The 22,708-nt window shown below is 41.2% G+C and overlaps 1 protein-coding gene across 1 annotated transcript in view; it reads right to left on the bottom strand.

Annotated features, from left to right (window-relative positions):
- RFFL (ring finger and FYVE like domain containing E3 ubiquitin protein ligase) overlaps positions 1–22,708 on the bottom strand; it is a 54,050-nt gene that overhangs the window by 22,351 nt on the left and 8,991 nt on the right. The window contains exon 2 of the mRNA XM_074975021.1: positions 983–1,173. Coding sequence (XP_074831122.1) covers positions 983–1,168 — 186 coding nt within the window. The 5' untranslated portion in view covers positions 1,169–1,173. The remainder of the gene's footprint in view (positions 1–982; positions 1,174–22,708) is intronic.

Raw genomic sequence — 22,708 nt, 5'->3', positions numbered from 1 at the left:
TAAAATAGAGCTTTTTAAAAGTTTAATTTATCCAGGTCAAATGCCTCCATTCTTTATTCATCACCCTAACTCTGAGAACATGGTACAGATCAAATACTGGCTGTGTCATGGAGTGTGGATTCTAACCAGCTCCTAAAGACTTTCAGGAAGCACTCTGGGAACTTCCCCATTTAAATCATTTCCCTGGCCAGAGGCTGCTGATTAATTTTGAATCTTGTGACACTAATAGTTTTGGCAGCTGCAATGCACAAGGATCTAGTACACAAAACGGGGTAACAAGTAAAACAAAACAAAAAAAGATTGTCGTCACAAAAAGAAGTGCAGAAATTCAGGGATGAACGCTAAACTGGTAATTCACTTCCTATAAACAGTGATGGCTTTTTAGCTGAGGACTAAATGTTTTAAAGAGTTTTAAAGAGTCAATTTGAAAATAACTTAGTTATGATTTCAGGTACTACACCTGCCTAATTGTTGTGGTTTTACAATGACATTTTCCGGTTTTTAAAATGTTTTCTCTTCTCCCCTGTTACTGTGTAAAGACCCACAAGACGACCAGGAAAAACAGACTACAACATGAATTGCTGTCAAATGCCCGAACAATCTACAAATAAGCTCAGTAACCCTAGGTGGTCATTGCAATAACAGTAGGCAACATATTTTTTAAGTGGTATCCCTTTAACTGATTATAAGTAGCTTGCTGTCCTTTAATAAAGCATCCAGTACAGCCATGACTACTGTGCGCTAACAAGAACTGTTGGTTATTTTCATTTGTGCCAGCTAATTGTGAAAGCAACTAGGAAATAAAGAAGCAAGGCAAGTTGTCTTCTGCTATACATGATGTCCCTAAATCAAGGGCCTCCTTTGGTTGTGTGTTTTGCAGGCTCTTGAAAGCGACTCTGTAAATAAATGATCTGGGAGTCAGATTGTGTATGTCAGTCAAACCAAATGGGTGCCCAAATCAGTGGCTAAATTCACCCCTTACCTTCCTGGAGGAATTTTCAAAGTGCATCCCACATGCCTTGCAGTTCTGTTCAGAACCTGTAGGAGAAGGATAGGAGCTGTAACCTGGGTTGGAATACGCCTGGGGTCTGGCACCCTGCTGCGGCCGCTGCTGCATCTCCTCAGGTTGTCCATCCAGACAAAACCAGTTACAACAGGTTGCCCACATAGTAACTAAAAGGGTGAGAAAAAACACAAGTTAAATAACGTACTGGAAGCCACATATTTGCTACCAAAGTGAGGGCCGGGCATGAACTGAAATGTTTATGCTTCCTTCACTAACTAAGCTACTTGACAGCAAGTAGCAAGGGGACTGGATCTTTTCTCTTACCAACTGCAGGCGTATGCCAAAAACGTACATATCTGCAACACACAACATGCTCTAAACCCCGAATGAAAATGCACGGGCAGAGTTTCAGAATGGACTTTACTGACATTTATCGGAGACTCTCGTTAGGGCAGGAGGAAGACTATGTTTAAATTCCACTCTGCTGTGCATGGGCATTGTTCAGAACTCTATGATCGCAGAACAGTCGTTTGTATTACACTGTGGAGCTCCAACTGAGTGAGGCAGTTTTCAGTTACTTTGCAGTAGGGAGTAAGGGAAAGGTTAGAGGCACTGGTGAATGTCTCCCTCAGAAAGATATTAGAGACTCGTGTTCTCTCTCACATGGTGCTTGTGTAAGATTAACAGCGAGACCCTAGCTGGTTTTTCTCGACAGCCTGGCTACACATACGAAGCTACAGCTGCAGGCCTGTAAACAGACAAGAACAGGCCGTGTCGGTGCCCCATGAACTCAGCTGGACTCAGCTGAAATGGAAGCAGACAGCTACCCTAATTTGCGTCCTGCACTCAGTAAGCTTCCAGGCAAGGAATCAGTGTTAACCTCTGCTAACTTATTTAGAAACACAGTTGAATACAGGGGAGCTAACTGGTAAGAAATTATGAATGTCTCTACATATCTATTTGCTTGGGCCCTGGTGGTAAGAGATGTACCCCTGCCTAGACTCCTTGAGGAAACAGTGTGGAAACAGAGGGGGAGAGCAAAGAGAGGAGGGGGAATGCTTCCTCTCAGTATTTTTGGAGCAAAACCATTTCTGCAATAACATTTCCATACTTATTTGTAATCTACTAAGCACATAGGCCTGAAAACATTCCTCTGGGCACTCAGACCATGTGCTAGGTGTCATCAGTCACTAGCATAAGGAATACACTCTGCTTCCCACCCTGTATTTGCTGCATTCATGTTATAGTTAACAGATAGATACTTTTACGCTTCTTTTAAATCTTTCAGTCTATTCTGTCCAGAGGCAGCAGAACCAGGAAAGCAGGGGGCAGAGCAGGGGGCTAGCACCCCCACAATGGAAATACTGGGGGGCTCAGGTATACTTCTGCCCAATATCTGGTGGAGGCAAGCACGGAAGCTGGAGGAGAGATCAGAGCAGATTAGGCCAACCGCCAAGGAGCAGGTAGGATTGCTCTCCTCTCCATGCCTTCCAGCCACCACAGGTCCTGGCATAGGCACCTGGCCTGAGGGAGGGGCAGGAGCACACGTGCCAGCCACTGGGATCAGGGACAAGGAGGCATCACTGTGCCAGCTGCCAACGGAAAGAGGGAACACATGGCATTGGACACCAAGGAATGGCAGTAGGAACTGCCAGGACACCCCTTCCCAGCTGCTCCCTGCCAACTCTCAGTAGCTCCCCTCGCAGCCACTCCACACCCCTGATTCACAGCAAGCTTCCCCCCTCAAATCTCCCAGATTCTGTCAACGTTGGTATCTGCCAGTTCAATTTTCCTCGATTTTCCAAACCCCTGGAGTCAACCTTTTTTCTTAGCTAGGCTGTTTGTGCATGTTCACTACATAACATTTTATGACATGATTAAACCATACTTTGGAAATTGGTGAATCAATACAAGCTCTGAGGAGCGTTTGGCTTAGTATTTGAATGTTTTACACAATCAGCCCTGTTGGGCTGATGTACTTAAACAAGGAGGCTTTTGAAGTTTGGTGGAGTTCCAATAATCTGCAGATTTACTGGACTCTTTAATCCTTTCAAAGTGTAGGTGAATTTGGTCTATCAAAGTTACCACTGTCGCTGTAGTGGACACATGCCTGAGCATGACAACATAAGCTTGCAGGTTCAGCAAATTTTAATGTTCAAATAGAAAACAAGAGTCTTGATGATACAGGAGAAACAGTTCATACAGTGTGTCATGCTGTGAATTATACACTTAGAGCAGCAATTAGACGTCTCACCTTAGATGAAAAAGCAAACGTATGCGATTTTTAAATGTTCAGGTTAAGTGAATTAGTCTTTATGCTTATGTCTACATACATCACCTCGTGCTGACAGCCTGTTCTTTCTAACTTCCATGGAAATAATCTATTTGTGTAGGTGCACGGACTTTACTTCTATACCATTTGAAGCTGTTCTGAAATATGCTGAGGGGGCTAGTCTGCTTTATTTTTGCCCAGACGTTTTTAAATAGGAATGTACCATGGGAAACGGAGGGTAGGGGCGGTATATCCCATATAACAAATATTTGGGGATAACTACCATACTGAAAAATAACCTGGTCATTTAGGCTAATAAACAATACAGACTGGTTTACAACTGTATGTATAAAACCTGGTGCCAGAAGGTTTTTAACCTTAAACAGTTTTTATGTCAAATTATAAACAAGTTTAATGACCAACAAAAAGCAGGACAAATGGTTATTGACATGGTGTAAGGTCTGAGGTCCCAGTATGTTAGTGGAGGAGCTGTAGTTAGTCCAGCATTCTATATTATGTGTTCATGGTACTCGTTCCAAAGTAAGAAAACACACCTCGTGTTCAAGGAATACAGTCTAACAGAAGCAGTCCATAGTACAAAGTCATAATACAGAATGTATTTAGCTTCATCATGTGTATTAGCCTTAAACTGAAACCACAGTATCCAGTGGTAATGGCTATAAATGCACAGACTATAAACAAAACACATATCAGAACCTACCTATGCTTTTTTCTGAACTCTAATTTCAGAGCATTACATTTCTGTTAGAAGTTATGTATTTTGGAAATTCAACATTTTTGCAATTTTGCTATTTTAAGGAATGACTCAGCTGTTTTGAGAGTCTTAATTTGATCCTACGGTTTACAGACCCAAGATATGAACCCTGTGAACACTGAAAGAAGCATTCATAGCCTCCACAAGAGATTAAAAAACTACATCCACATTAAGCCCATAAGGACTCCTGTGAACTTGAGGCCACCCACAGTAGCAGCATATACAAATGTCTACGGTTTGTCCTGATTTATTTTTCTTAAAAAGATAGGCCAACTCACTCAAACTTTGCACCCGTTCAGATATTGCAAAGAAGGAACGAGCAAACCAGAAGAAACAAAGACTGAGCTCAACGTTATTAAGCCTACATTTTGTTCTAGCGTTATCAGAAGGTTGACAATAAGACTCGGATGTGGTTTCAGAAGATCCTTAAACCTGCTTAGCTGATAAAGTCTGAAAGGATAGCTTCTATATATGAAAAAGTTAACAGTTACTTTAGTTCACTGAACTGTAAGGTTCTGAAGAAGCTACTTCCCAGGTTTAAGAGAAATGAGTAAGAGTACTGCAGAACAAATGACAGCCATTAATGTAACACCACAAATAGTGATCATTGGTTATGGGTTTCCATCAACAACAGTAAGATTATAAGAAAGCACAAAAGTTTAATTTTGCTGCTAATTTACCACAAGAAATAGAATTTGCTGCAATTAGGGAGATGCACAAATACCCTAGTAGTAGCGACCCAAGAGCATGATAAGCAAGAAAAATTCTTGTGTTAAAGAAAGAGAGGGGCTGCCCTCAAAGGAGGCAGGTTGGGGAGGGAAGAGATTTCTCTTTCCTGCAAAGGACATCAAAGGACAAAACGATCAGCAAAAATGCAGTATTTGAAAATCATCTTCAGGAACCTGCCTGTCAAACTCCAAGGGGAGAAGAGCTGAGACTACAGTAATTCCTCACTTAAAGTTGTCCCGGTTAACGTTGTTTCGGTGCTGATCAATTAGGGAACATGCTCGTTTAAAGTTGCGCAATGCTCCCTTATAACGTTGTTTGGCAGCCGTCTGCTTTGTCCACTGCTTGCAGAAAGAGCAGCCCGTTGCAGCTAGCTGGTGGTGGCTTGGCACCAGGGTGGACCGGCAGCCCCCCCATCAGCTCCCCGCTCCCTCAAGTTCCCTGTGCGGCAGCCACCTCGGCAGTTCAGCTGTCCCTCCCACCATCACCATGTGCTGCTCCTGCCCTCTGCCTTGGAGCTGCTCCCGGAAGCCTCCTGCTTGCTGTGGGGGGGGTGGGGAGGGTGTCAGTGTACTAAAAGGGGCAATGCGCATCTCTCTCTCTCACACACACACACACACACACACACGGTGTGTCTCTGTCATGCTGTCTCCCCTTCCTCCACTTGTGCTGCCTTGTAGAGTGTGAGGTTACATTAACAACGTGTTAACCCTTGAGTGCTCAGCCATGTGCTAGTTCATCATTTAACACTAAGGCATTCCCTGGGAAATATCCCAACCTCTTCCACCCTCTGACTTCACCACCTCAACCAAGCTTCACAATTATCATCACTGTGTACAGTATTAAATGGTTTGTTTAAAACTTATACTGTGTGTGTATGTATATATACAGAGAGAGAGAGAGAGACTGTTTGCTTTATATAAATAAAACAAAATTTAGTCTTGTCTGGTGAAAAAAATTCCCTGGAACCTAACCCCTATTTACATTCATTCTTATGGGGAAATTGGATTCACTTAACATCGTTTCACTTAAAGTCGCATTTTTCAGGAACATAACTACAACGTTAAGCGAGGAGTTACTCTATATTAAAACAGCTTCTGAAGCTTTAGCAGGCCAGATGTAAACCCCAGCAAATAGTACGGAGCTGCCAGAGTACCGATGCTCTTAGCTGATTCTTATGCAATTCTGGATGCCACATTTTAGGAAAGATGCAGATAAACTGGTCCAAGCCCAGAGGAGAGCAACAAAAACAACATGACCTGTGAGAAAAGGTTAAAAAAACTGGGTATGTGGAGTCTTGAGAAAAGAAGACTGAAGGCTGATAACAGTCTCCAAATATATTAAGGACGGTTATAAAAAGGACAGCAATCACCTGTTCTCCATGTCCACTGAACGTAGGGCAAGAAATAATGGGCTTAATCTGTGGCAAGGGACAATTCGGTTAGATAGTAGGAAAAGTTTTCTAACTCTAAGGGTAGTTAAACTCCGGAATAAGCTTCCAAGGGAGGTTGTGGAATCCTCATCGTTGGAGATTTTTTTAAGAACGGGTTGGACAAAACCTGTCAGGGATGGTTTAGATTTACTTGGTCTTGCCTCAGCATAGGGGGCTGGTCTTGATGACCTCTTGAGATCTCGTCCAGCCCTACATTTCTGTGATTCTATGATGCTCCCATAGACATTGTTCAAAGTAGATCTGCTTCACATTAAGGTTTCCATTTTAGTAGATTATGTGGTTCAGAATTCAGATCAATACCCTTACAATGTGCAGAAAACTCATAAGGTTATATTCAGTTAATTTTAGCTAGCAGAAGTGGATATTTTAGCAGTGGTTTTAGAATATAGGGTCAGTAGTATGTAACCTCTTGGTAGCTGGCCAAGAAATGCTTTTATCTTGCCTTTGCCTGCCAAGATATCTCAAGTCACTTAGCTTCTAAACATTAGTGTGATAATGAATATTCTTTGCAAAGGAAAATGAATGAACCTTCAGTTTTGATTTATAAATTGAAACGACAACAGCAGCTCTGAGCAGGAAGTTCGAGAGAAAAGGAACTAATTGGCTAGGACAGTAGGTACAGTATGTTGCCACTCAATATGAAATCAACCTGTTTTTCCAATGGTCAGAATGATGGATTTTTCTATAAACTTTAATATTCCAGACTGTACTCTGGCATGGAACAGAGTAAACCCATAGCGTGAAGTTTTCATTAACACGCTAACAAAAACCGCTCCAAAAGAGGGTATGCTCTCAGACAGAGAGAGAGATAGGTAAAGATTCCAAGATGTTAAACTTAATCTTCTGGACAAATTAGTTTTATGCACAATATTTGTGCATATCCAATTTAAATCACTCACAACTTAGACAGGTTTCAGAGTAGCAGCCGTGTTAGTCTGTATTCGCAAAAAGAAAAGGAGTACTTGTGGCACCTTAGAGACTAACCAATTTATTTGAGCATAAGCTTTCATGAGCTACAGCTCACTTCATCGGATGCTGTAGCTCACAAAAGCTTATGCTCAAATAAATTGGTTAGTCTCTAAGGTGCCACAAGTACTCCTTTTCTTTTCACAACTTAGACAAATTCAAAGAATTCTTATGAAAAAGGTGAAAAAAAATCTTTGAAATACAGACATACAAATTAGAAGGAAATGAAAGATTGTTTATGTGGCAAAAAGGAATAAATGAAGCTAGTCAAACACACTGCAACCTTGAAATAGGGATAAATACCAGAGAGGGAGAGGAATTATTTAAGCTCAGTACCAATGTGGACACAAGAACAAATGGATATAAACTGGCCATCAGGAAGTTTAGACTTGAAATTAGACGAAGGTTTCTAACCATCAGAGGAGTGAAGTTCTGGAACGGCCTTCCAAGGGAAGCAGTGGGGGCAAAAGACCTATCTGGCTTCAAGATTAAACTCGATAAGTTTATGGAGGAGAAGGTATGATGGGATAACATGATTTTGGCAATTAATTGATCTTTAACTATTCATGGTAAATAGGCCCAATGGCCTGTGATGGAATGTTAGATGGGGGTAGGATCTGAGTTACTACAGAGCATTCTTTCCTGGGTATCTGGCTGGTGAATCTTGCCCACGTGCTCAGGGTTCAGCTGATCACCACATTTGGGGTCAGGAAGGAATTTCCCTCCCGGGCAGATTGGAAGAGGCCCTGGGGGTTTTTCACCTTCCTCTGCAGCATGGGGCACGGGTCACTTGCTGGAGGATTCTCTGCACCTTGAAGTCTTTAAACCATAGTTTGAGGACTTCAATAGCTCAGACATAGGTGAGAGGTTTATTGCAGGAGTCGGTGCGTGAGATTCGGTGGCCTGCGTTGTGCAGGAGGTCAGACTAGATGATCATAATGGTCCTGTCTGACCTTAATATCTATGAATTTATGAAAAAAATGTAAATCTATTTGTACTGGTGTTTGGACTAAGTGATAAAGTAATATATAACTTGCTAATGAAGACAACACCACCTAGCCTCACCAAACCACAGTGAACTAGAAAAAAAGGAAAGAATGGAAGTGAAGAACATTTGCCCTTGCTGAGACATTGACAAACAGACCAGCTGGCAGCAGAATAGTTCAAAGATAAGGTTCAGGTTTCATCTTGATTATTTTGTGTGTATGGTAACTAAATTCAGAATCCAGTTACCTATGCTTTTTCATAGATTTCCAGGCCAGAAGCTACCATTATGACCTCCTGCCTGACCTTCTGCATAACACAAACAGAACTTAATTCAATGATTCCTGCATGAAGCTCAACCAACTTCTGGTTGAACTAACATATACTTTTTACAGAGACATCCAGTTTTGACTCCAAGTGATGGAGAATTTACCAGATCCATTGGTAATCTGTTCAGTCATTAATTGCCCTCTCTGTTCAAAATATGCATCTTACTTCCAGTTTAAATTTTGCTGATTTTTACTTCCAGCCATTGGATCTTATCTCTTTTGTCTATCACTTTTAAAAGCCCCACAGTAGCAGGTATCTTCTCTCTGAGCTTGTCCAAACTTACAAGTTTTGCTGATACAGATATACACCTGAGCAGCAGTACAAAAGTAAGGAAAGAAAAGCATTGGTTAAAGGACGAAGAGTACACGGAGTTGGCATAAAGAATATAGTATTTTTAAATTTCAAAACATGTCCAAGCTGTGAGTTAGCTCCCATTAAGTTCTCCGTACAAAGAAGAATGCGGAGATCGCTTTCAGATAACTGCACCACATGAGAAACAGTCATCAGCTTTCCAGCTGAGTAACTGGCAAAACTTGTGACATATCTTTGGCAAATATTACTTCAGCAATGGACTAAAGTTTACACAGTACAATGACTCAGAGCTGATAATAAAATCAGAGTGCAAAGTCTACTCAGTGATTTCTGCTTTACATAATACACAATATAGCAAATAGCCCTTCATGTATACTGTATGTTAATTTTCACCCCAATTTTAGTATTGTAGTGTTGGATTGTAACACCAGGTAAGCCTTATTCCCTCACTGTGATGATGTTGTGTGGCCATAGGGGTGGTGGGGTGCTTTTGCAAACAGATTGCTAGCAGTTAAGTTTCAGCTGTGATTACTTAAAATACTGTTAGGTTTTCAACTGTCGGATGAAGCATTGTTTTATCAATTAATTTTCACACCTAGTTTATCAGATGACGGCTTGACTGGATTTATGTTGTTCACTTGGTGCATGTAAATTCACTGAATTCTTCAGAAATGTCAAAATTAAAAAAATCGGGGAGGGGGAAAATCCAGGTTTGCCTTACTAACAGAACTCTTTCCTAGGAATTTGAACTTCTGTAAACCACAGCTCAAATGACTGACATATACTAGACGCTGTGCCATCACTGAAGCACCAGCAACAATGGACTTGCTGATCGTACCTAAAGCAGCCTTCCATGAGATAGAAGAGAAGTCATAACAGCAATGATGATTCTATCAATGTGGCACAAGGATTCCTGGTCCCTTTTATTTTAATGAGCTGTTATAGTCTGAGAGGAAAGTATGGAGCACAGTTCATTCTAATTTAGTTTTGCTGCAGAAAGTAAAAGTACCCCCACTGAAGACTACAGGGGCTAGATTCCCCCTGTGATGCGCTAACTAGCTAACATAACAACTCCCACTAAATGCCTGGTGCCACGGTATTATTCACAGTGATACAACAACTCTATATTCAAGAAGGTGATCAAATTTAAAATTAATGGAAACAGTTATTAATTGCTTGCCTTTGGCATATTATACCACCAGATTTACTTGACCTTGGTGGATGTGTCAGTTGAAAAAGTAACACACACACAAATAATTACAAATAAATGTAACAGTATGAGACATAACTGTTTTAGATTATGTAAGTAAGTACTATCTTATAGAAGACTAATAAAAAGGTTGTCTTGTCGGAAGAAAATTGTGAAAACCAAGGAATGTAAAATGCCTGAAACCAAATGTTTTACAGAGACAGAAGAGTTAAAAGCCTAGAAAATTAGAGCGTACAATTTTAGAAAAACAAATCCTGAGAACGTGGGAATTTCCTAAGTACTGCTGGAACATAAAAAAATGCTCCACTTGAAACTGTTTCCCGAGACATAAACTGATTTAAGTTACACCACGGTCTGTATATTGTACATTAAGTATGTGTTTGCAAACAACAGTTGTAAGAAAGGCCATGTTACAGAAGGACTTTTGTAGACAGAATTAAGTTATACTTCAGAGTGAATACAGCAATGAGAAGCTAGAGGTCTACTACTGCTCCCACTGAAGTAGATGGGAGTAGGAGTAAGTCTTAAGTCTTCCAATATTTATCAATCATACGGTTATGTACATACACCAGAAATTAGTGCTTCATAACTGGGGGTTTGGGGTAGTTGGCTGGTATGTTTTTAAAGGCCAGGTTGAAAAAAAATGACTTTTTTTATTCTGATAGGGTATGAAATTTGACAAAACAGTTTCCTTCAGTACTGGGGAGTAAGAGACGAGACTATTTTCCGCGGTACTTTAAAGTTTGAATTTAACTTTATTAGAGAAGTATTTATAACTTGTTTTTTGTGCTACTAGAGGGCTTGCCAGGAAAGCAAAGCCATTAGTATTTTAAACACAGCACCAACAGTGTGCTAGAATCTTCTGAGAGATATAGGATTATACAGTCCATGTCAAAAAATCTTGCAGTCTCAGGGCTTGTCTACGCTTACCGGGGGATCCACGTGCGGCGATGGATGCATCAGTGGTCGATTTAGAGGGTCTAGTGAAGACTCACTAAATCAACAGCAGATTGCTCTCCCATTGACTCCTGTCCTCCACCTGAACAAGAAGCACATGGGGAGTCGACGGGAGAGCATTTCCAGTCGACATCACATAGCGTGGACCCCACAGTAAGCAGATCTAAGTACATCGACTTCAGCTACGTTATTCACTTTAAAATTTTTCACTTTTAATTACATAATGTATTTGTAGTAAGAGAGAGGTTTTTTTCAATGCATGTGTGATTTTTAATGTGTCCTTACTGATTTCCTTTTCAAAAATGAGATTACTGCAAGCACTGAAATCGTGGGGCTTATCTACATACAGAAGTTGCATTGGTTTAATGTAAATTTAAAACCCATTTAAACTGGTGCAAACGCCTGTGTGGACACACTTATATCAGTTTAAAACTAGTTATATCCATTTAGTTTTACTGAGCATCCACACCCACAGTTAGACCCATTTAAACTAATCTGGTTTAAAATTGCATCTTTGGTTAAACCAGCATAACTCTATGCTTAGACCAGGCATTAGTAAAAACTAGAAGCATTACAGGATGCTGCCTCAATGGACATATTTTAGATCTTTCCACTCCTCCACTTAGGAGGGAGTAGAATTTTAAGTTATCGGAGAATGAAATACAATAGAAGGCTTAAGCTGATGCTGGATTCTGCAGAGAACAAGGTAGGAATTAATATTTAAATCACATCTCTGAAATGTTTGGCTGCCACACATTCCCAAAAATATCTGCAGTTAGTACCCATTGAAACTTCTGTAATAAAGAGTGAAAACCTGAGAAGCTGCAAGAACTGCCTATTGTGCAATATCTTGTCTAATAAAAAGATTAAAGAAGGAATTGGACAATACCCAAATTGTAGCCTTGTCTGATTGAAGGCAGAAGAAAAGATGCATAAATGCAGAATGGAAAACTGGGGGGTGGGGGGGGGGGTAATCTGAATCAAATAACTGTTTACTGACCTGAAGTTGTGTTTTGTTTATTGAGAAATGTTAAGTAAAGTGCTCATCTTGCTATTAGTCATTATTAGGGTCCCTGGAAATCTGCAAATATTGGAAAGTGGAAAATTTGCCAAATTCTTGTAAGTCAGTGAGGTTCTTTTGAGCAAGTTAACTCAAAACATACAAAAATACTAAAGATGAATATCGTTATCTGTATCTGAGATGTTTTAAACAAAATTGGCTTATTTCACCCAATCTTGCTTTTTTTCCCCTTACCTCCTTTGAGCTCTTTCATTCCACCACCACCACCCCAAATATCTCCCACTCACCTCCAATGATTAGGGCCCTACCAAATTCATGGTCCATTTTGGTCAGTTTCATGGTCACAGGATTTTTAAAATGGCAAATTTCATGATTTCAGCTATTTAAATCTGAAATTTCATGGTGTCATAATTGTAGGGTTCCTGACCCAAAAAAGGAGTTGTAGGGAAGTTGTAAGGTTATTGTAGGGGGGGAATTGCAGTATTGCTACGCTTACTTCTGCACTGCTGCTGGAGGTGGCGCTGCCTTCAGAGCTGGGTGTCCGGCCAACATCTGCCGCTCTCCAGCTGCCCAGCTCTGAAGGCAGCACAGAAGTAAGGGCGGCAATACTGTGACCACCCCCTAAAATAACCTTATGACCCCTCCTTCAACTCCCTTTTGAGTCAGAACCCCCAATTTGAGAAACACTGGTCTGCCCCATGAAATCTGTATAGTATAGGATAAAAGCACACGAACGACCAGATTTCACGGTCCATGACGTGTTTTTCATGGCCATGAATTTGGTAGAACTTTACCAGTGATGGTCTCCCTTCCCCTCTCCCCTAGACTATGCTGAGGAACAAATACGTATAATATTACGTAAAATATTCACTTATTCATATTTTAAAGATATGCAAATTGTTCCTGTGGAATATCCTTTCACATTAATATAACCCTACTATCTAGATATTTATTCCACACTCATCACCACAAAAAATTATATATATATATGAACATACATACAGAACAGCACGGAGAGAAGAGAAAGCCCTGGAGCCGGCAGGATGGCTGGGAACTTCACTTTACAACTATTCTCCTCTCCCCCAATCCTAACCAAGGTAAAATAACAATGCAAGTGTAAGTGTGTGTCCTCTCTCTCTGCATCTATGTATGTAAAACATATATATGGGAAAGGAGTGAGGCTTGCATTTAGTTCTGAACAGTCAGTTTTGTGGTCATCCTCAGTTCCTTGGGAAGGGAGTTCCACAGACCTTCACCAGTTGCCAAGAAGTCTCCATCTCCAGTTCCCATTAGCCTCTATCAGCTGATATTACAGGACAATGAAACTATTACAAACATCTTGAAAAGAGGAAGAGAAGCTCTGTAAAATAGCTCACACCTAGCCCATCGAGGGCCTGGAAGATAAGCATCAGGTCCTTAAACTTGATCAGTAGACAGCACCACAAACGCAACAATGGCATAACAAACTCCATCCAACTTTCCTGTCAGCAGGCCTTCTGCTACATTATACACTCGCTGTTTCTTTAGTATCTGTGGATTCCTATCCAAGTATAACATGTTGCAACAGTCCAGTCTCAAAGTCCATTCGGATCACCACAGGATGTAGTCTCCTAGCGAATCAGAGGTGGAAAATGTTTCAATTTGAGAGTTTAGTATCAAATAGAAGTTCAGGAGGATTCCTAGACCATGTACCTGTGATGTGGTATATACCCCACACTAGCACTAAGATATTTAACTGGAGCTACTGAATTCAATTAAGGCACATAGTTACATCTTGCAGGTGGGCCCAGCTAAGGAAGAAGCTGGGTGGGGAGAATAAAGGGAGGAAGCCCAGATCAGAAAGGAGCTGCAGGAAAAGAGGGGAAAAACTATGCAGTTCCTCTCTGGTTACTAGAGAGTGAAGGAAGCGCCTAGAAACAGGCAGATTGTTCAGTAAGCCCAGGAAGGAGCTGTGGGAAAAGGCCTGAAGGAAGGCCAACGTAGGAAGAAGTTCCAGGGAGGCAGCAAGGAGTCTGCAATAGCAGATCTTAGCTGCTTGCCACATGGTCCATGGACTAGAACCCAGAGGAGAGGGAGGGCCTGAGTTTCCCTACCTGCTGCTTGGAAACACCCTGACAAAAAGGACTGCAGGCTTTGAAGCCAAGCCTCCAGAGAGAAAGCCCTGGGAGGTGTCACTTTGCACAAGAGCAGGATGACAACCTTGCAGAGTCTAGGTGGTCTTGGTGATGGTATTTTTTTTAATTGAGCTTCAACTTCTAAAATCATTTTTGAAGTTAAAAATAAAGAGCAATGCTGCTAGTCATACATGAAATGGGCTTCTTTTCACACTCTATACACTGGAAGAGGAAAAATGATACCACACAAATTTGACGGAACTGTGATGCTGGAAAAGAGGAGTCGAAATCCATGATACTGCAGAAGAATTGTGCATCAAAGTATAAAACTCAAGTAGATCTGTAAGCATAACCTAAAGCCCTGCTGTCCATCTGTATTCTGATAAAAATCTGATTTCAGCTTGTTCTAATGTTTGTGAGCTTTTACTCTACTTGGACACAGTTTTAATTAGAGGGATGCAGTATTGTAGATACAATACTAGTGATTTACAAATACAGCAAACCTGTTGCTTAACTAGTTTTATTCAAGATAAACCTGAAATTCATACCCAAACTGGCTCTGAAATGCAAAGGGAAATGGAAATGCAAACTAAACACCTCCTCATTCAGCATGACACACAGGGCTTGTCTACACTACCGCGCAGGGTTGATCTAAGATATGCAACTTCAGCTACGTGAATAGCGTAGCTGAAATCGACGTACTTAGATCTACTTACTGTGGTGTCTTCACTGTGGTAAGTCGACAGCTGACGCTCTCCCACCAACTCCGCTTGCGCTCCTCGTTCTGGTGGAGTACCGGAGTCGACAGGAGAGTGCTCAGCAGTCGATTTATCGCATCTATACTAGATGCGATAAATCGACCCCCCGCTGGATCGATCGCTGCCCGCCAATCCACCAGGTAGTGTAGACAAGCCCATAGAGAGCAGAGTCCACTTCACAGCATCTAAAATGGTTGGAAAAATTGAGTTTTCAGATAATGGATAATATGCCTTTTTGTTAGAAGTGTGTAACAGGTAAGAGACCTGGGTATAGTAGACAGACCATAGTACTAGAAGACCAGAAATCCTGCATGCTAGTTCTGATTTTAACTCCAATACCCTTTGTGGTCTTGGAAAATGAATTAACCTTTGTAGACCAGGCCTGGTTTACACTTACAAATTAGGTTGACATACCTATGTCATTCATGGGTGTGAAAAATCCATACTCCTGTGCAGTACAGTTATGCCAACCTAACCTCCAGTGTAGACATAGCTAGGTTGATGGAAGCATGCTTCCATCAACCTAACTACAGTTGTTCAGGGAGGTGGTGTTCCTACAAACACAGAAAAACCCCTTCTGTCTGTGGTGTAGGCAGGGTGGATAAAAATCAATGATTTTTTTTTTATTTAAATCGGATTTTTTGATAAGTTTTTTCCTCAAAAAGCATTTTATCTAAAAATAGTTTTAATTAAGATACATTATAGCTCAAAGATATCTCATCATGGAATGGGGATTATAAATTCTAATTCTATAGTATGAGACAATATATTCATGTAACGTTGAAGAAAAGTTTTGTGAGTGAGTTCCAATAGTTCATGGATTAGGGACCCAATTTTATGGGGTTCCACAAGCTTCTGTATAGATCATTTAGGTTAATCTTTCTATCTACCCAATGGGACTCAGTGCTCAATCTAAAAGATAGCATCAGAGATGCTTAGTTTTGCCGTTTTCAAACTGTGGATTTGTCTCTCCAGAGGTAACATGCTTGTTAACACCAAAAATGTTTTTAAATAAATAATATACAGAGGTGAGAAATAACAGACCTCAACTCTATTGGCCCTCTGCAAATTTGTGTACACAGAGTCAATCCCTTACCTCTCTCTAAAAGTACAAAGTTTCAAAAAGTTCAATGAATAGAAGATTGTTGGGGGAGGAACAGATCCAGACAAGGAGAAGAAGTCTGGAGATAAATGTGAGAAGTGAGGCACATATGCTTGTTTTGGTAAAATATTATGTTTGCTGTTGAAGAAAAAAATCCAGAATACTTAACATTGTTATTTTAGTTAAATAAAACAATTAAAGTGTCTGTCTGGTGATGTTCTCCTAATATAGCATGGCAAGAAAATCCTCCAAATATTAATGATTAACCTGTTGAATTGGAGATAGTTCACCTCCCACTGACTTCATAAATATCTGCTTCAATTACCTTTGGTAAATGAAATAACCAAACAATCATTCATTTTCTGAGATAGCTGTAAAACTAATCTGAGAAGTTTTCAAAATAAATCACTGCTTAAAAATGTATCGTATGTACCTTCTAAAAATGAAACCTACATCTCTCTCAGAGTTGTGAAGAATATGTATTAAGGTTACAAAAATCAACAAGAATGCAGAAAACCATGTTTTTAGGTAGAAAACCATGATTAAATCAAGTCTTCCTGACTAGTGATTTAAATCATGATTTAAATAAATTTGATTTCAATCAAATCCACCCTAGGTGTAGGCAGGGTCTACACTAGAGAGCTATATCAACATAGCTACGGCGCCATACCTATCCTGGTATAGTCCCTGTATTATAAATGTACCCTCACTTTCCTCATCTATAAAATAGGAACGAAAATACTTGCCTCCATACAGGAGTGCTATATGGGTAAAAGACTGCAGACACTCTGAGGCTCTGCTCTATACATGCCATTTTTAAATAGTAAATATCATTATAGCTCCAAAAACAATGTCCATTTAGCACTGAACTGTTTGAAGTCCAAGATTTGCTCCGTTCAGTTTTGGATAACTGCTAGAAAAAACCCCAAGAGGACTGAATATGATGTCTGATATAAGTCACTAGGGCTAGTAGGAAATGTTGTATGACATTTATACTGCTATCCATTACAGAGCTGAATCTCTCAGCTTTCTAGTAATATAATGCATTTTTTCTGGGCCTGGAAAATTCTGAATCAGATGACCTTAAAACGGCATCTTTTCAATTGCCATCTTGCTTCTCTGTCTTCCTCCAATCCTAATTCCAGCAGCATATTAATGGTTGGTAACCTGTGAACTACTAGAGCTAGAAACCAGTGCTTTATACCATCTCAAAACTTGCAAACCCAACTGTCAAAGAGTACAAAGCAATAATATGTACGTAGCAGTTTGAAAGATACCATCTCTACAATCTTGTGGAAACATTGTCACTTCAGGTATGTATGTATACAGTGCAAATGGGCGCAACCTTCCCAGCCCAGATAGACTTTTGCTAGCAGGGCTTTAGCTAGGACGCTAAAAATAGTGTGAACTCTGAGGCGCAGGATGGAGCTCAGGTTTTCAAGCCCAGGGCGTCAGTTATTTTTAGCACCCTAGCTCCATTCTTTCTACCTGGGCTGGGAAGCTTGCCTCCAGACCTACTTAGAGGTGCTTAGCTGGCAGATCAGTATAAACACTCTTAAAACCAGTAACAGTTTCAAAACACTGGCACCCATAACCTTGGCAAGGAATACAAATTGATTCCTAAGTTTTGGCTTCCCTGCATGGTGTAACAACTGCACCTGTACTATGGTGGAACACTACATTGATCTAGTACATACTTTAGAAAAATCAATGTAGAATGTCAAGAGGAGCACAAGGAAATCAGGCTGCAGTTCAGAATTAGGATTCACCAAAGGTACTGGAACTCACATCCCCCCAAAATTGTATTTCAATAAAATAGGCATATTACAGTGGTTGCTTATACAAGATGCATGCATAGAGGCATTCCCAGTAAACAACATAAATTTGACAAACCTGGTTAAGTCACCATGCCAAGTTATTCAAAAGCCACACCCACAATTCTAAAAAAAGATGGCAAGGTTAGTAGCTACTGATCACTTCAACTGTCCCACAATAACCAACATCAACGAGATTCCAGACCTATATCATGGAGAATAAATCCCCCATATATGATCCAAGTCATTAGGCATAAAAGGTTCATATTTTAGTTCCCAACTAATATAGTACTGCCAACTCCAAGCATTCAAAAATCATAAACAACACCCCCTGCCCTCAAAATCATGAGTGGCTTAAAAATCATGAAATTAAAAAATAAAAAAAAAAAATAATAATCTGGGGAATTTTATTTGTCTTTTGGGTCTTAAACCTTTAGGGTACTTTTGAGTCACATTTTCAAGTTCCTCTTGGCAACCATGATGGCAGATTTTGTGTGTGTGTGGGGGGGGGGGGGGAAGACAACTGCTGAGATTGTCAAATAATAATATGATTACTGGAATTGGGGCTTGAAGAAAAAACCAATCATGAAAGTTGGCAGGAGTTGATCTATCTTGTTTTCTCTCACTCTTGGGAAAATCTCTCTCACTCTTGTAAACATAACTTTTGACTGACCCAGTATGCTTACTCATTCGATTCTAAAACAACTAAAGATGTCCATTTAATCTCTTCCGTGCACAGGCAGCATTCTGTGATGGATCAGAAATGACAGCTGTTGTTATCTGGCATCCTAACACAAGAAATAGACGACAGTTCTGACATTAAAAAGCGCTATATTATGTTGTGTTTTTAGCCAAACAGCCTTTTAACATCAAATTAAGTTATATCCACTCTGACTTCTAGTTTCTTAACTTGATGGCTCATTAAGAATTATCCATTTACATGAAGATGGATCTTCACATTGAAAACATACATTTATTTTGGAATTAAACATAGAAGTAACATGTCTTAGCAGCCATCAGGATAAGAACATACACATCTCTACGGGCTTGAAGTTCTGGAAATGTCATAGGACATGTAATCACTGAAAATGTCATCACTGGTGAGAAGGGTGATCTTACATGTAAAGCAATGGACTGAGTCAGGAGAACGGAAATGCATAAATAATATCAAACATGCTATTTTTGAGATCTCAAATTTTTAGAACACGCAGACTTACATTACAAAGAGATTTTTACTCACTAAAACATCCGTTCAGAGATGACATCAGCACCTCTACAACAATCAGGTAAAAGCCATTCTTTACACAGCTTTAAGGTGTTACCAGCATCAACTGTAGCAGTAGACAAGGATATCTGAAAGCCAGGGTAGGAGCACCCCCCCCAAAAAAAAAAAAAAGTAATTTTCAAGTATTTTGCTCCAAAATGCATTAATTATTTGTAATATTTAAATATACATAATTACCTACATTTTGACATCTTACAGTTTTGTATGTATTTTTAAAATATTTCAATTCACTTTTAGAGCTCCAATATATTTAATAGCATCAGTGGCAACACATTTTAGCCATTTCTTACTTCATCCTAGAAGGAAGTCACAATGCTGATTGAATGACTTGTGTAATTTTCATGGGAATATAGTGATGTCATACACAGAGGATTGTGACCTTTCAATGATTAAACAAAAGGAAAAAAAAGAGATGGGGAGGGGAAAAGTCTTGGCATAAACACAAAAATAGTAAAGCAAGTTAGAAGAGTAAGCTGCTTTTTGTACAAGAGCCTGCATCCAGAGTCTTGCAGTTCTCCTCTGTGTAAAGGAAGCCTCTGTAATAAATAGAGTTAGGCCTGATCTACACTACAGAGTTAGGTTGGCATAAGGCAGCTTATGCTGATCTAACTCTGTAAGCGTCTACACTAAAATGTGGCTCCTGTTGATGTAACTCACCCACCACGCCAACTTAATAACTCCACCTCCCCGATAGGTCGACGCAGCGTCAGTCTAGACACTGCGTTGCTTATGTCAATTTTAGTGGCCTCTGGGAGGTGTCGCACAATGCCCTACTGTGACCGCCATGGTCACCATTTTGAACTTTGTTGCCCAGCAGCCAGGTACACCGGTATACACCCTTCTACTCTAAATGCTCACAAATTTTTGAAATTCCATTTTCTGTTTGTTTAGCATGGACAGCTCACCTAGCAACTGCCCAGCTGACCATGCTGGTTACACGCTGCAGACGTGCTCTTGCCTGGAGTACACAGGAGGTGGTGGAGCTCCTGTGTCTGTGGGGAGAAGAGGCTGGGCAGGCACAGCTACGATCTAGCTGTAGAAATGTCCATATCTGCGAGCAGACCACTCGGGGCATGAGGGAGAAGGGCTAAAAGAGGGTCCCGTAGCAGTGCCACATGAAAGCCAAGAAGCTGCGGCAGGCATACCAGAAGGCCAGGGACGCTAACAGTTGTTCTGGTGCAGAGCCGCAGATACGCCACTTTTACAAAGAGCTGCGTGCCATCCTCGGCTGAGACCACCCCGAAGAGCTCCGTGGTACTTCAGGGGAGTCAGAATCACAGGCCCCCTGAGTGAATAGTGAGGAGGTGATGTTGGACAAGGGAGGAGTAGTATGGGGGACAGATGACCGGGGGATCCAGTGGTGCAGCCAGCCAGGACCTGTTTATTCCAGAGCAGTTGAGCCAGTCCCTACAGTCCAGTATGGGCAAGCCTGATGCAGGGGAAGGAACCTCTGGTAAGTGCGCAATTTGCTTTGAAACTGCAAGGACACCTCTGTTCATTTACTCTTTTTTAAATCATGCTTGAACAGGTAGTGAAATAACCAATAGATGCAAAGTTGCTATCTGCTTCTCACTCCCTTGTACAATTAGGCCAAGGGGGCCCTGCACAATAATTTGTTTAAGTGCACTGGGATGTCCCATGAATCCTCCATAAAGATCTTGAGGAAACTTTCCCGGAGGTAGTCTGCAATCCTCTGCCCAAGGTTTCTGGGTGGGGCTGCCTTATTTCTTCCGCCACAATAGGACACTTTCCCACACCACTCAGCAATTACTTCAGCAGGCACCATTGCAGCGCACAGGCTAGCAGCATAGGGTCCCAGTCTGCAGACAGATGCATGCAGGAGCTGTTCCCTTTCAGCCTCCACTACACGCAGGAGTGAGATCTCAGCTAACATCACCACTGCCTGTGGAAAACGGTACCAGCATTCAGTTCAATTCCCCTAACCACATATAGTCATGCCCATGAGCTACCACACCCCCATTGTCCCAACTTGCCCCCTGTCTTTGGGCCGTATTCATCATGGTTGGGACTGCTGCTGTGCTCTATGAATCTCAAGGAGAAGTGAGAATGTAGTGCCTGTAACTTGTGTGGATGAAGGGGAGTGAGTTCAGGATACCAAGTTTCCGTTTATCTTGTGAATACACTCTCAGTAGTACCTCTGTGTACTGTATCTTTTGTATCTGGAAATGTGACCTTGAGGGTCTCTCCATCCACACCAGCGGAGCGGCTCAGCCAGATAAGAAGAAGGAGGAAGAGGACGTGTAGTGACATGTTTCAAGAGATCCTGCAAGCCTCTGGTGCTTCAGATACTGAGCACAGAGCTTGGAGGATCACCCTCAAGGACAGAAAGGAAAGGGATAGAATGGAGAGGAGAAAAGCAAAGGAAAAGGAGAGAGAGAGAGCAGCAGGAGATGCTAGCACTTCTCAAGCAGCAAACGAGAGATGCTGGAGACTCTTGTTGATCTTCAGGTTCAACAGATCCGTGCTCGCCTTCCTCTGCAGCCCATAGATAGTTGCATTCTGGGACCTGCCTACACACATTCCCAGGAAATCCGGGGCTGATGCACTACCCCATCACTCCACCCTGAAGGAGAGTACAGGCAATCACAGCCACACATACACTGACCTGTGAGAGATACGGCTGGTGTATGTGTTTGTGAAATGAAAATGAATGTTCTTTCCCCTTCAAAGGGGATTTATATTTATAAAGTTTAATTCCTTTATAAATATGTCTGTTTGCATGGGTTTGGAATAAAAGTCTATTTATGAAAACTTAATTCATCTTTATTAGTTCACAGCATATGCTGGGTGGGTCTGACATCATTCACAGATAATGGCAATAGGTACATTCATTTTCAATGTTATATTACTACACACTGAGCACTCATTACAAGGTTCATACCGGGGTTCAAAAAAACCAGTGCCAAGCAGAGCACACTACAGCAACATACTTTACTGTGGGTCACTATTAAAATGGTCTTTCAAAGACTCCCTAATTGATATAGCTCCCTGTTGAGCTCTTCTTATAACCCCAGTATCTGGCTGCTCAAAATCAGCAGACAGCCATTCCACCTCCACCCTTCACCCCAGCAGAAACTTTTCCCCCTTTGCTTCACAGATATTATGCAGCACACAGCAGGCAGCTATAACCATTGGGATTTTTTTTCCACTGAGATCAAATCTCATGAGTAGACAGCACCAGCAGCTTTTCAAACAGCCAAAGGCACATTCAACGGTCATTCTGCACCTGCTGAGCCTGTTGTTAAAGCGCTTCTTGCTGCTGTCAAGGTGGTTGGTGTACGGCTTCATGAGCCACGGGAGTAAGGGGTAGGCTGGGTCTCCCAGGATCACTACTGGCATTTCAACATCCCCAATGGTAATCCTCTGGTCTGGAAAGAAAGTCCCTGCTTGCAGCTTTCTGAACAAGCCTATGTTCTTAAAGATGTGTGTGTATGCAGCTTCCTTTACCATCCTGCGTTGATGTCAGTAAAACATCCCTGGTGATCCACAATGCTTGTAATACCATAGAAAAGCATCCCTTTCCGTTGATGTACTCTGTGGCAAGGTGGTCTGGTGCCAAAATAGGGATACGTGTGCCACTATCGCTCCACCACAGTTCAGAA

The sequence above is a fragment of the Natator depressus genome, chromosome 17 (assembly GCF_965152275.1).
Source record: "Natator depressus isolate rNatDep1 chromosome 17, rNatDep2.hap1, whole genome shotgun sequence".
In the NCBI taxonomy this organism is placed as follows: domain Eukaryota; kingdom Metazoa; phylum Chordata; order Testudines; family Cheloniidae; genus Natator; species Natator depressus.
This window is presented reverse-complemented; position numbering and strand designations above follow the sequence as displayed.